This window comes from Panthera tigris, chromosome D1 (assembly GCF_018350195.1).
Source record: "Panthera tigris isolate Pti1 chromosome D1, P.tigris_Pti1_mat1.1, whole genome shotgun sequence".
In the NCBI taxonomy this organism is placed as follows: Eukaryota; Metazoa; Chordata; class Mammalia; order Carnivora; family Felidae; genus Panthera; species Panthera tigris.
This window is the reverse complement of record NC_056669.1, coordinates 56,281,708-56,295,685: the sequence shown is the minus strand read 5'-3', so window position 1 is coordinate 56,295,685 and position 13,978 is coordinate 56,281,708. Positions and strand designations below refer to the sequence as shown.

General features: G+C 54.2%; 1 protein-coding gene across 5 annotated transcripts in view; it reads right to left on the bottom strand.

Moving 5' to 3' along the window:
- ARRB1 (arrestin beta 1) overlaps nt 1-13,978 on the bottom strand; it is a 75,493-nt gene that overhangs the window by 58,912 nt on the left and 2,603 nt on the right. Inside the window, exon 1 of one of the 5 annotated variants that reach the window (XM_042959224.1) lies at nt 8,655-9,188. The exons of 3 other annotated variants lie outside the window; for them this stretch is intronic. In XM_042959224.1, coding sequence (XP_042815158.1) covers nt 8,655-8,658 — 4 coding nt within the window. In that variant the 5' untranslated portion in view covers nt 8,659-9,188. One more of the 5 variants, XM_042959226.1, reaches the window with a different exon arrangement.

The window sequence follows — 13,978 nt, the reverse complement described above, 5'->3', positions numbered from 1 at the left end:
TTAAACCTTTCCATGCCTTTTCAGGTAGGTATTGTGTCCATGTTGCAGATGAGGAAGACTGAGGGCAGAAGGACCTTTCCAGGCTCTTCTTTACATAGCAAGTAGGATCCGCAGTTGGGCCTGTCCCAGAACCAGCTCCCCTCTGGGAGACTTTCAGGTCCTGCCTCAGCAGTGAGGACTCTAACTGATGACCAGGTCCACACGCGTGGGGTGAGACTGCTCTGAGCACACGTAGGGACGCGGCACCCACATCCTGGCACAAAGGACCACCTGGCCTGAGCAGGGGCAGATCCAGTCTTGGATGAGCTCATCTCATCCTCCTCTTAAAAAAGGAGAAGGAGAAGGAGAAGGAGAAGGAGGAGGAGGAGGAGGAGGAGGAGGAGGAGGAGGAGGAGAAGGAGAAGGAGAAGGAGAAGGAGAAGGAGAAGGGTACAAAAATGTCTTCCTTTGGCGCCTTTCACAAAGCGTCCAAGCACGTGGACAGCGCTAGGCCTTGGAACGGGCCCTGGAGCACAAAGGGCCCGAAGCTGAAGCTGCACCAGCCTCATGGTGAACCCGCCTCTGGGCTGGAGGAAGGGCCCAGAGGCGATCCGAACACCACCCGCCTTCACAAAGGCCCTGCCTCCAGCCCAGCAGACAGAGGAGGCTCCGGAGAACATTCCTTCTTCTTGTCACGCGTCCTGCTGCTACTAAAACCTCCCTGCAATTGGGCCATGTCTATCTGTCTGTCTCCCTCTTGCCATGGTTTCAGAAGAAGCGGAGATCATCTGAGCACAGGGCCAACCCACAGAGTACGTACGCTCACACGGATAGCACCGCTGGCTTTCTTTGTGATCCTGGAGCACATCCCCAGGAGGATCTTCTATGCCCGGGTGGGCAGGGTCATCCCCCACCTGTGCCTGGAACCCCAGGCCAGCAGGAACAGCCTTGGCAAGAGCCCCATCCCCAAATATTCAAAGGATACAACACTGATTATCAAGTGTTCCCGCATCCCACATCCCATTTGGCCCCCACATCAGCCCTGGGAGGTATGCAGAGCCAGTTTTATTGTTCCCACTTACAAAAAGGGACAACAAATGGCACTCACTGGACCTATGCTGTGCTAGACGTGCCAAGGGGCCTTCCACAAGTCACAACTCACAGACACCCTGGCAGGAAGGGCTGATCCCCAGGCAACAGGTGGGGAACTGAGGCCTAGCTAGGTCTCTGGGCCAGGACCTGAGAATGGGGCTGCAGTCCTGCTCTCCCATCCCCCAGCCCAGACCTCTGCGCAGTCTCTTCGCAGTCTGGAGTGGCTAGCTCAGAAGGCAGACAGGCTGGGACACAGTGGGCTGAGTGAGGAACATGAGGCCTCCCGCTTCCAAAGCAGAGGAGCAGCTGGTGGCTTCTCACAGGCCTTTCTAGCAAAAGTGGATCGGCGATTGCCTTCCCCTCTCTGGCTGTGTCAGAGGAAGAGTGCATAGGCCCTGGAAGCCTGAAACCTGCTCGAAAGCAATAGCCTCACAGACTCAGGACCTGTGTCTTTCTTCATGCTGCCACGCAGCAGAGGGCGCCATGCCCACCTCCCACCTTGCACCTGCCAGGCCTTCTAGTCCCTTCACAGGACCACCTCTCACCTGACAAGCCAGCTGCCCAGTGCTTGCTCTTGCCTGCCCTAGTCCTACCTCGGTCCTTCCTTCATGATTCATTCACTCCTATATCCATTCTACAAACCCTCATGGAGAACGTAGTGTAGGGCGACCCACTGTCCCCATTCACCCAGGACCAAGGTGTTTCCCAAGATGTGGGACTGAGACAGTCCCAGGAAAACTGGGATAACAGATCACGCTGATGTACTGTTACTGTGTGCCTGGCCCTGTGCTGGCCACTGAGGACACACTGGACGTGGTCACTGCCCTCGGGAAGCTTCCAGTTGGAGAGTGGCTCTCACTCAATGAAGAACTATCAAAGGCACCTGCTTAGCACCTCACGCACATTATCAACTGCACTCTTAGGAGGAAGGTATTGTCATCTCCATGGTATACATAAGACAACTGAGGCTCAGAAAAGTGACCTGACTTGCCCAGAGTTACAGAGCTATCAGTGACATGCCAAGACTTGAACTCTGATCCATTGAGACAGATAAAAGAAAGGGCAGGTTTGTTCCAGCATGAACATTAAGAAGACAGAAAAATATAAAGATATGTTTTATTTAATCAATTTTGTAGCCCCCAGTATTTGGCATGTCCTAGAGGTTCAGAAAATGTGTGTGGAAGGAAGGGAGGGAGAGAGGGAGGGAGGGGAGGGAGTAGGCAGGGAGGGGAGGAAGGGAGGACAGAGGGGAGGAATGGGGGGGAGAGACCGGAGGGAGGAGATAAAGGAGACAGGAAAGGAAAGGAGGGAGGAAGGGGAGGGACTAAGGGGAGGGAGGGAGAGGGGGAGGGAGGGCTGGGCAGGAAGGGAGGGAAGCACGCGCCTGATTTAATCACCTTCAGGCTAGGAGATCCCAACCCCCAATTCAAAATACATATATTTCCCTTTTCATAGCCAGTGTCAGCTGTTTTCTTTCAGCAGCAGGGCCAGGAAGGAAGTGAGAAGAGGGAAAGAGTGCTTCTCTTTTGGGTCAGCAGCTCAGGGCTCACTTCCTCCAGGGAATTTTTCTTTTAATTTTTTAAAAAATATTTTTATTTATTTTTGAGAGCGACAAGAACACGAGCAGGGGCGGGGCAGAGAGAGAAGAAGACACAGAATCCGAAGCAGGCTCCAGCCTCTGAGCTGTCAGCACAGAGCCCAATGCAGGCTCCAACTCATGAACCACAAGATCATACCTGAGCCGAAGTCGGACGCTGAACTGACTGAGCCACCCAGGCACCTCCCTCCAGGGAATCTTAAGTGACTCACACCCCCACCTAATTCTGGCCCTAACTTATTTGAGTACAACAGCCACGTGTATCACAAGTGTGTGTATGTGTGTGCACATGTGCATACACACATGGGCGTGTGTGTGCAAATATGCATGTGGTGCTTGTATTCTTGCTTCAGTTCACTTCTACAAACCTAGGTCTCACCTGGCTGGGCCAGCCCTATCAGGAGCTGGGGGTCCAAGAGGTACCAAACACTTGTCTGCGCTCTAACATGGGAAACTGACATGTCAGCAGCTAACCATGATGATGCAATGAGCCATCATGGAATGATGCCACCATGCATCAATGAGCCACCATGCATCATGGTGCAAGGGAGCACGGAAAAGGGCACTGATTGCCTGGGCAGGGAGCACCAAGTCAAGGGAAGGAGTCGTGCCTAAGCATACAGTAGGTGCTCCGTACAACAGATCAACTGAACTGCACTGAGGTTAGGTTCAACCTGAAAATATAAGGGAGATATCGTCAGAGGAAGAAGGTATTCCAGACAGAGACCAGCTTGAACAAAGGCACAGTGTGGATAAAGTGTGAAGACTGTGGAGGAACATCCAAAAAAAAAGTCAGTGCAGCCAGAGTGTTTGCTGTGTGGTGGGGAGAGCTGAGATAGGAGCACTGGAAGGAAGTTTGGCAAAGATCATGAAAGGCCCCCCAATGCACCCCACCCTGCACCCCACGAATGTGGACTATCCTACAGAAACAAGCCAGGGTTTGTTGTTTTGTTTTTGTTTTTTGTTTTGTTTTTGTTTTTTTATTTTTTTTTAACGTTTATTTATTTTTGAGACAGAGAGAGACAGAGCATGAACGGGGGAGGGTCAGAGAGAGAGGGAGACAGAATCTGGAACAGGCTCCAGGCTCTGAGCAGTCAGCACAGAGCCCGACGCGGGGCTCGAACTCACGGACCGCGAGATCGTGACCTGAGCCGAAGTCGGACGCTTAACCGACTGAGCCACCCAGGCGCCCCCAGGTTTTTTTTTTTTAATGTTTGTTTTATTTATTTATTTATTTTGAGAAAGAGAGGTAGAGAGCGAGCAGGGGAGGGGCAGAGAAAGAGAGGGAGACAGAGTCTTAAGCAGGCTCTGCGCTGCCAGTGGGAGCCTGACGTATGGCTCGAACTCACAAACCTGAGATCATGACCTAAGCCGAAATCAAGAGTTGGACCCTTAACTGACTGAGCCACCCAGGTGCTCCCCAGTTGTTTTTTTTTTATGTTTATTTATTTTTGAGAGAGAGAGTGTGTGTGTGAGCAGGGAAGGGGCAGATAGAGAGGGAGACAGAGGATCTGAAGGAGGCTGTGCGCTGAGAGCAGAGAGCCTGATGTGGGGCTCAAACTAACAAGCTTTGAGATCATGACCTGAGCTGAAGTCGGACGTTTAACTGACTGAGCACCCCAAAACTGGCCAGTTTTTAAGCCGGGGGGTGGGGGGGAAACAGAGTCAGATATGAATTTCAGAATAAGAGGAGGGTTTGGGGGGCGTCTAGACTGAGCAAAGGGACAGCAGTCAGAAGACTAGTGTAACAGTCCAGGCCAGAAGCGGGGCTTGGCCTGGGCCAGTGGCAGTGGAATGGGGAGAAGAAAGGCACTTCAGTGATAGTGGCACGTATCCGTCAGCATCTGGTTGGGTGTCCTGAAGGTTAGGGTTGGTGTTTCTCTTCTCCATGGAGCTTGGCACACCCCTGTCCCCAAACACTCCAACAGAAACTGAGGCTTGAGGGAGCCAGGTTGCTGTGTGGCCTGGGACAGGACTCAATCTGAGACTGAGTCATGGTTCTTTGTTTGAAAGTTCTTTTTTTATTTTTATTTATTTTTGATGTTTATTTTGAGAGAGAGAGAGAGCGCGCGCTCAAGCAGGGAAGGGGCAGAGAGAGAGGGAGAGAGAGAATCCCAAGCAGGTTCCGCACTCCCAGGGCAGAGTCCGGACATGGGGCTCGATCCCACGAAGTGTGAGATCATGACCTGCACCAATACCAGGAGTCAGACGCTTAACCGACTGAGCCACCCAGGCGCCCCTGAAAGTTTTCCTTACCAAAAAACTTTACCTCTTCTGGGGGAGCAGGAGGGCAAAACTGACTGCAAAATAGTGAACATCAGAGATGACCAGATTGTTTCAAGTGTGCATACTGAGTGCCTTGCTGCTGAAGTCAGCCCTCTAAATGAGAAATGAATATGTGCATATTAACCACTCCATTATGCCATGTGATCATCTTTGTCATTTTTAGGATATTAAAAAAAAAATCCCTTGCAAAGAAAAAGTTCTCATTACTGAGCTTAAAAATGCTTCCAGGTTTCTTCCACAGCCCTGGGGCAATAAAGACCCATAATAAAATCATCCTGCTAATGTGCTAGCTGCTTTCATTAGCACAGATACAACAGAGAAAGAATGGAAACTTTATGCCCAGAGGCTGAAAAGCTATTGGTAGCTTTTCACAAAGCTCTTGGTAGAGGAGACGTGAGACCCAAAGCTATTGGTAGAGGGGAGGTGAGAACCCCCAGCCCACTGCTTCTCTCCACCAGGCAGCCACTGGCCTCTGGCCTCCATGTTCCCAGAAACAGCCGTCACTCAGAGCTCAGAGGTGTCCCCACCTCCACCGCCACCCCACAGCCCCAGAGCCTAGAGCTGTTTCTCAGATGATGACACGGTTTCCTATTTCACGGCCACCGCTTATCTGGGAAGTCATCAGACCCTCTCTGCAGGGTTTCCTCCACCGGAGGAAAGCCTTTGCTCCAGTGGCCTTCCACCAGAAGAGACCTGGGCAGACCCTCGTGGCCGGACCTGGTGTCTCCTCCTATGTCCGTCCCGTTTCTTCTGTCCAGGCCCACTCACAGTGATGCCATGTAACAGAACGTGGACTTTCACCCGAGATTTTGTGTCCTCAAGCAGTCTGCAGCCCCAGGACACCCCTAACCGACAGCAGAGGAAGTGAGTGTCTGACACCGTGCCTGGTACATAGAGGGTTCTCATGTATCTGACGAAGGAAGTCAGTCCTGGCTGAAAACCGCCATCACAGATACGCCTCTGGCTCGCTTCTACCTCACCATCCAAAGCCTGCTCCGGTGCCCCCCTTCCGAGGAGCCGCCTCTGACCCTTAACCACCGGGCTCGCTCTGCCCCCGATAGAAACTAATCCACGTCACCCCCTTCTTACAGTGTGCTGTGATGATCTATTTCCTCTCCCCTAGAAGACAGGAGCTGCACCAGTGCTGAGACTCGCCTGTTTCATCCTCACGCCTCCGGTACCCGGCTCAGGGCCTGCGATGTGGCAGATACTCAGAATTTGTCCACAGGTACCTCCTCGGGAGGCGGGGGGGTGAAAGAAATAAGCCAAGCCTGAAAAGGCCCAGCCCAGAGGAACCCCCACGGTGTTCTCTATCATGAAGTTCCCTGCCACCCCAAACCCAGGAGGGCTAGGCCCCAGCTTCTGAGAAAGGGTCTTCGATGGGAGACAGGAGCAGAGCTGCTCCCTAAATCAGCCTCCCACCAGGAGAGGCAGGCAGGCCACCGGGGTGGGCCAGGCGGCTTGGGGACATGCCTTGAGTGGAGGTTGAGTGCTCAAGAAATGTCTGTGGAACCCAGTGGAGCAGACCAAAAACTGCTATTTGTTCTTCTGGCTGCAGAGAGGCCAGGTCCCCTCTGGGGGCACTTCACACGCAAATTATCTCAGGACACGGCCTATTCCTCTAATGAGGCTTCTCCCCTTTGCGGCTTTGCTCCCAGGAATGTGGGAGGGGGGGGCGGTGGTGATACACAGAGCCAACCTCAGTGGCCACGGCCCACACTAAGGCCGTACACACGGCCCTCCTCCTGAAATGGTGTGGGCAGGCACGTACCACCCAGCCAGGCAGGGGATGGTCACATTGACCTCTCAGGCCCAGGAATCCTGAGCAAAGCAGCGCCTGCCTCCTCCTGGGCCCCTCTGGGGAGGAATGAAAGAAGGAAGCAGGGAGTTGGGCTGTGTTATGTAACCAGCTTCCTTGGAGTCAGAGGCCCTAGCTTGTCTGTCATAGCCCAGCGTTGCAGGGAGAGGCTGGGGGAGGGGGAGGCGGCTTTCTTCCCTCCTTTGCTGTCTCTCCTCCAGACCTCAGCAGACCTCCTAGGCAGGCGCTGCTTTCCAAGCGCCTCAGCTCCAAGCAGGCACCCCCGCTAGGGGTGTTGTTGTCTGAATGTGTGAAACAGTGGCCTGCTGGCTTCCCTGCTAGAAAACCTGGCTCTAGACTCCACCGCTGCACCTGGGTGCATGGGGTAAGGGAGAGAGGCCTGGGGCTCTCCACGAGGCCCACCCTTGCCCCCGGCTTCCTGCCCCCCAAATTCTCCCTGCTTCCTCCTACAGAATCTGCAAGAGCGAGAGGCCAAAAGGTGGGGACGCTCAGGCTGCCCCAGCACCAAGCTGCTCTGCCCCTCCCCGGCCCTGGGCAATCTCACTTCCCTTTCGCGAAGTCATCTGAACTTCTTCTCGGGCCCAGTGCAACCCCCCACCTCCGCATAGTCAGCGATGTGCACAGCGCTGTTCAGGACAGGAGAAGGGAGGGGATGCGGGAGAGAGGGGAGCACAGAGGACAGCAGAGATCCACTCCTGGTCTTGAATGATAGCAACGACTTCATCGAATCCTGACCCTCTCAGCCACAGCAACCACATGCAATAGGTGATATTATCACACCTATTTCACAAAGGAGAACACTGAAGCCCAGAGAGTTTAAGACCCTTATCCACAGTCACGGAGCTAGCGTGCGATATTGCTGGACAGCAAAGCCGAGTCTGTGTGACTTGACCCCATGGCTCTACCTTTGGGGGATGCTATTTGGGAAAGGCCTAGGCTGTTGAGAGACACTGTGAGGCCTTCACTGGTCACTTGCTGAGGACACTAGTTTGGGAACCACAGGACAGTCATGAGGACAGGGACAAGAGCATGACAGAGGCCGAGGGCTTTCCTGTTGCCAATAGTCTTCCATCCTGATGAAGCTACAGGCACTCAATCTCAGGCTGGAAGACACCCACACACTGCCTGCCCCTTCTAGAAGACAGGGCTGCAAGCGGCCAAGCTATCAAGCACAGAGCACAGCCTGCCCTCTATGCTCTCTCCTGTTCTGGCTGCAGAACAGAGAAGGAAAGCACCCTACGGACCTCCCAGGCCAAAGCCCTTTCTCCTTCCTGCTTGACACACGGAGAAACTGAGGCCCAAAGAGGAAAAGCAGCTTATCCATGGTATCAGAGGAATGGTGAAGAAGTGGGGTCCCTGTATCCAAGGTCAGAGCCCCTGTCCTTGATTTATCTCACTTGGGTGCTGTCCCCAGATAGCACTCTCTCTCATCTGTCTGTGTGTCTGCCTCTCTCCCTGTTCCCCCACCCTCTCTCCCCACCTCCTGCTTTCTTTTCGCAGCTCTCCTTGCAGGCCCAGTGTCTGAAGCCTCCTTCACAGCATCCCTCGCCTTCTCACGCTCTTCTGAGCCTCCCTACCCACCCCCCCTCCTTCCTTCCCCTCCTCAGGGCCAATGAGCAATTCTTGGGTGGTTTAATTAGCTGATTATGACCACAGCCTGCTGGATCCAGTGCCCAGAAGCTTGTCCCCAGTAATTAGGTGGGTTCTGAGTACTTGCCCAGTGGGAAGCCAATGGGTAGATCTCTCCAGCTGCATAAAGAGCTCCTTGATCCCTGGTGGGTCATCAGAAGCCATGGTCCCTGCCTCAGGCCAGGTCAAACCACACTGGATATACTGTAGCTAGATCTAGATGTCCATCCTAAAGAGAGACTCCGTACTCACCCATGCCACAGTCCAGACCCAGGAAGGCTCAGGAAATGTCTGAGGATGGGAATGATGAACGGATGCCACACTCTGGGGGCCAGGAAGGGATGGCTTCGTGGCCAGGGCACTTATTGAGGAAGCAGGATTTGGACAAGCCGTGAGAAGCGAGGATGGCATTCTAAATGGGGAAAGCAGCAGAAGCAAAAGCAGGAAGGCTGGAATGAGCCACCGATCCCCGTGCCAGATAGCTCTGGTTACCAGAAAGCACATTCACCTAGCAAGGTAAAGCTGCTCATCCACTGACCTCCGCCCTTTGGGTCACAAACACTCAAAGCCACTTTTAGACATTTCAAAACCAGCAAAGATGTCCCATTGTCCTCATCAACCACATTGCCCACCCCCCACCCCCAAGTATATCTTTTCCCAGTGAAATACCTACATTCGGCCTCCTTCACTGAGCAAATATTTATGGAGTTCGGTGCCATGCCAGGTCTGCACAGGAACAGGGACAACAGACACAGGGCAGGTGTCCTTGGTCTCACACAGAGGACATCACAAGTGTGTAAATAAACAGGACCCATGGGGGGTGGGAGGGAGGGGATCGATGCCAAGAATGAGAGAGAGAGACAGAGAATGGCAAAAAAAAAAAAAGGTCACAAAGCACTTGGAAATCGGTGAGGGCTTCCTGAAGGAGGAGGCCATATATGATCCAGGCCTTGAAGGACAGACAGGAAGAGCACTGTGTTGGGTCAGGTCACCACCTGTGTACTAAGGGCCAATGACAAAACAGGCTTGTGCTGAGACCTTTGAGGCCTCCAGCGTGAGTCAAACAGGGTCCCTCCCTGGGGGAGTTCACAGCCCGGGAGGCAGACCCAGTGAGAGGTCAGCTAAGAGCTAACCTCAAATAACACTGCCCTTGCATCAGGAGACTTGTCTCTGAGCTTTACCTATTTTAATTCATTTAATCCACCAGACAACCTGGTGCAGGCACTATCACCACCTCATTGTGCAGAGCACCCCATTCTGCTACAGCAAAGAAAGGGTTAAATAATAGGGGAAGTCACAGAGCTAGTAAGTGGCTGGGCGGCGGGGGCGTTTGAACCCAGGAACCCTGGTTCTTCCTAAAGGCTACCCACTATTATGCTAATCAATCTATGCTAATCAGGCTGAAGGCACAACCCACAGCCACCCAGGCCCAAGTCCCCTGAAGTCTCAGTCTCACTGGCCTATGACAGAGGCGTGAGCTTTGCCCAATCCCCCACTTCTGGCACCCCCTGGAAGAAAGGTCACCCCTACACTCACTAGCAGAACACAGGAAAGGAGTAACTCAAGGAGAGTTACCTCCTTGCCCATCATGGCTGATTTGACTTCCAAGGGATATCAAGATCCAGAGAGGGTGAACGTAGTGCCCAAGGTCACACAGCAATGATTAAGCATTAGAGCATACCTCTGGGACCCTCCTGAGATGGTACATCCCAGCTGTCCACTCCCGACTCCTGCCCCCACCCCGTGCCTGCCCACTAATGGTACTGGAAGGGGGGGCGGGTAAAGGTGCAAAACAACCAGGAGGACCCGCTTTGGGGCCAGAGGCCCATGGCCACTATGGGAGAGATCTTCAGTCTCATCCAGGTCTGTATCCGTTCAGTTTCTGGACCTCTGCATATGCTCTGGAGAGAGGCTGCACCCTGTCCTGCAACTGAACGCTCAGACCCTGAGTGAGGAGCGTGTCTCCTGCTGGCCTGACATCAGCCACAGCACCCCACCTTGCTCCACGCTCTTTAGACCAACAGACAGATCCCTCTCCAGGTACGAGGGGGTCCCTTGGAATCAGCTGCCAGGCCCAGCCCAGCCCTAGGCAGAGACTCAGTCGCTGTCGTGACTTCAGTCACACAGAACACCAGGACCTGTCTGGTCCAGTCCCTGGAGCCTGGCCTCATCTGGCACCAGGTCTCCTGGGAAGGAACAAGCAGTTCCTCTAAAGTGGGCTAAAGATGGGGCCAGTCCCAGAAAGGAGGAGACGTCTCCAGAGAGATGACCCTGCCAGGGCCCCTTGGGGAGGGAGGGAGGGGGCTGGGACAACAGACTCCTTTGTTCCCCTCTCAAAAGCAGCCACCCTGTCCTGCCCCACCCCCCTACTGTTGTACACCCCCCTACTAGGACTCAAGCCATTCCTGGGGCAGGACGAATCCTGCACACAGGAAAGAGAGAGGGTGCCTGAAACCATCAGAGATAATATCTATTCTAATCCCAGGGCTCACACTGGAGACACGCCCCATCCTCCGTGGGAGACAGGGCTTCCTCCCGCAGAAGCCCGTCTGATGGGGGAGAAACCGGCTTCACTCCCAGGAACCCCATTCTGATAGGGATGGTACATCCCCTTCCCTAAGGACTTCACAATCGGATGGAGGAAACTGTTCCTCCCCCACCCCACCCCCAACCTAGTCTAACATGGGAAACATGGCTTTCATCCTTAGAATTCTCTAATGGAAAAGACCTAATATTAGCCCTTAGGATGCCCCTGGGCTGAGAGTAGAGGCAAGAAGGGAGGAAGGAGTTCAGTCCAGTCAACAAATCCTTGCCAGGCATCTCCAATGAATCAGATCCAGGGGTGGAAAATGGGCCAGCAAACAGAAAATAGAAATAGCCCCAAACCACAAGGAGCTCACCAACTGGGGAATAAAAACACCTGGGGTATGAATAAATTTGTGAGAGAGTGCCACGAAACTCACCCACCCTAGCACCCAAGGCCTACTCACCAGGGCTGCCAAGACCCTTAGCGGCCACACCCCCATACACTACTGCACCTGCACCCATGGTCTGCACTTTCTGTCTAGATCGCCTGGCCTTCCCCATGCCCCAGGACCTGCTCAGAGTGCACTTCCTCCGGGAAGGCTTCCCCAAGATCCCCAGCCCGAATCAGATGCCAAGAGCCAGCACGGACAGCTTCCCCTGTGACCAGCTCACATTTCTGCAATGTCCCTCCCACTCCCAGCTGAGCCTGAGCCCCCAGGTTCCCACACCTCTGGTTCCCACCACCTGGGGCCCAGGGCTTTCCTCCAAGAGGCCCACCCCAGCTCCAAGCATGAGGAATAGCAGAGTCCTCCCCTCTGCTGTGCCCCTGTGCCCCTGTGGCCCAGCTTTGCCCTCACCCCATCCAAAGCCCTGTCCCCAAGTCACCAGCCACTGCCTTCTAGCCAACTCCCACGAGTCTCTCCCAAGGTCCGTCCCCTCTCCCCCCTCAGACATCAGTGCTCTCCAAGGCCCCAGCTATCCCTAATTCTCCTCTCTTCACACACCATACCTCTTCCCTGCACCACTTCTAAACCCAAGACTTTCAAATCCCCAGCTCCCTCCTCCATCCCTACCCCAGGAGCCTGACCCATCCATGCAGAAGGTGTCTTCCTCAACTTCCAGTCTGGCTCCCTGCCAAGCTGCCCCCTCCCTGCAGGCCTCAGAGTGATAGATGGCCCAGCAAGATCACTGCGAAAGCAGCAGAAGATGGCTTGGCCAAGGCCAGGGGGCCACTTGGGTTGTGTTGACTCCCCCCCACCCCCCCACCCCTGCTGTTTTTCCACTGTCACAGCCCCGAGGGGTAATAAGCCCCCTGAACCAATGGCAATGGAAAGCTTCAGCCTCGGGCAAGGATGCCCAAACTTGGACGGAGGAGAGCGTGGAGAAGCCCAGAAGCCAGCCTAGAATCAGGGCCCAGAGATAGTAAGTCAGGCTCAACCCTCCCACTCCCAGCAGCCCCAGAAGCATCCCTGGCCAAAGCCACAGGACTTCCCCATCTTCCAGCCAAGATAGGTCACACAGAGCTTAACCGCCAAGAGAGATGACAGCCAAGGTTCAGAGAGCTGGTGATTACGTGTCCCCATCACACCCACCCTCCTCCCCTTCCAGCGAAGAAAACTTCATAAACATCTGTAGGAAAGAGAATTCCATTCCATCGCATTGTGGCTCAGGAAGTCCCACCTGTTGCCCAACTCTGATTGATCCTGTTGCCAGTTGAGTTAGGAGAAACATCAAGAACCAGAAGGGATGCACGACTTGAGAATGGAGCTGCCGGGGAGGCGGGGAGGCCAACCGTGGGCCAGACAAGCCCTCTCCCCCTGCGTGAAAGCACCGTGCAGCAGAGGGCTCGGCGAACAGACAGGGCTGGGTTCAGAAGCTTGTCGGCTGCACGGCAAGGGACAGATTACTTAATCCATCCTAGTCTCTTTCCTCATCTGTGAAAGGGAATAACAGTCCCTACAGCAGCAGGAACCCTGGGAGATCCAAATGAGACCGTGCATGTAGGTCTCCTGACATATCAGACACCCAAGCAGTCAGGCTAATGGACACCACCTCCTTATTCTTATTTCTCAGCTGCTTCCTCTCCACAACCTTAGCTCAGATCCCTCCCTCTTCCAGGCTCCTCCTCAGCCTTCTCACGGGTTTCCCTGTTTCTGCCATCCACCCCCTGCCACATCCCTCTGGAAGGGAAATCTGCTCCCATCCCTCCCCTCACAACCCCCTCTGAATCACCACGCGCTTCAGGAGAAAATCCTCTCTCCTTAGCTTGACATTCAAGGCTGTGGCTGACTAGTCAGTGTTTATCTCTAAGGCTCACCCATCATCGCCAGCCCAACCCGCAGGCTGTACACGTTGCTTCATGCCTCCCAGGCTTCGCACATTCTGCCCTCAGCCAGGAATGACATCCCCAGTGCCACCACCTGGGCCTCCTTGGCCTTCCAGGTGAAGTTCAGTAGCTCTAAAGCCACCTGGTTCCTGGGAAAGCTTCCCTCACCATGCCCCTGCTGGGACTGGCATGGGGACTCCTCCTTAGGCCTGCCACAGCACATGTCACCCTGCATTATAATCACCTGCTCTGCTCGACGTCCCTTGGGGACAGAGTGGGGCCATTTCTGTCTGAAGCCCCAGCCCCTGACACTCAGTCAACATTTGTTGAATGGATGTACGATTGCTCCCAGAGCACCTTGTTGGAGCAGTCATCACACATCTGCCTTGTAACTAATCCCATCCAGGCAGATGAGTCTCCTTGACCCTGGGAGTTCCTAGGGGGCAGTGACAGTTTCTGACTAATTTTGTCACTTTCATATGGGGAGTGAGCCCAGATACAGAGATGGATGCCATGACTCCTGATCTAGATAGAGTCCTGGGTATTTGCAGTTTCTTCCTCTAGGTCAGAGACAAAGTAAAAGCCCATGGCCTTTGGAACAAGGCAAGGCACAGCCCATTACTGAGTTTGCCCTTCTCTTCCAAATGACTCAAGAAACCTGTCTGAAAGCGGGAGGGAGGCTTCCTGGGGCTACTGGGGAGAGGGGGAGAGGGCGGAGGGGGTG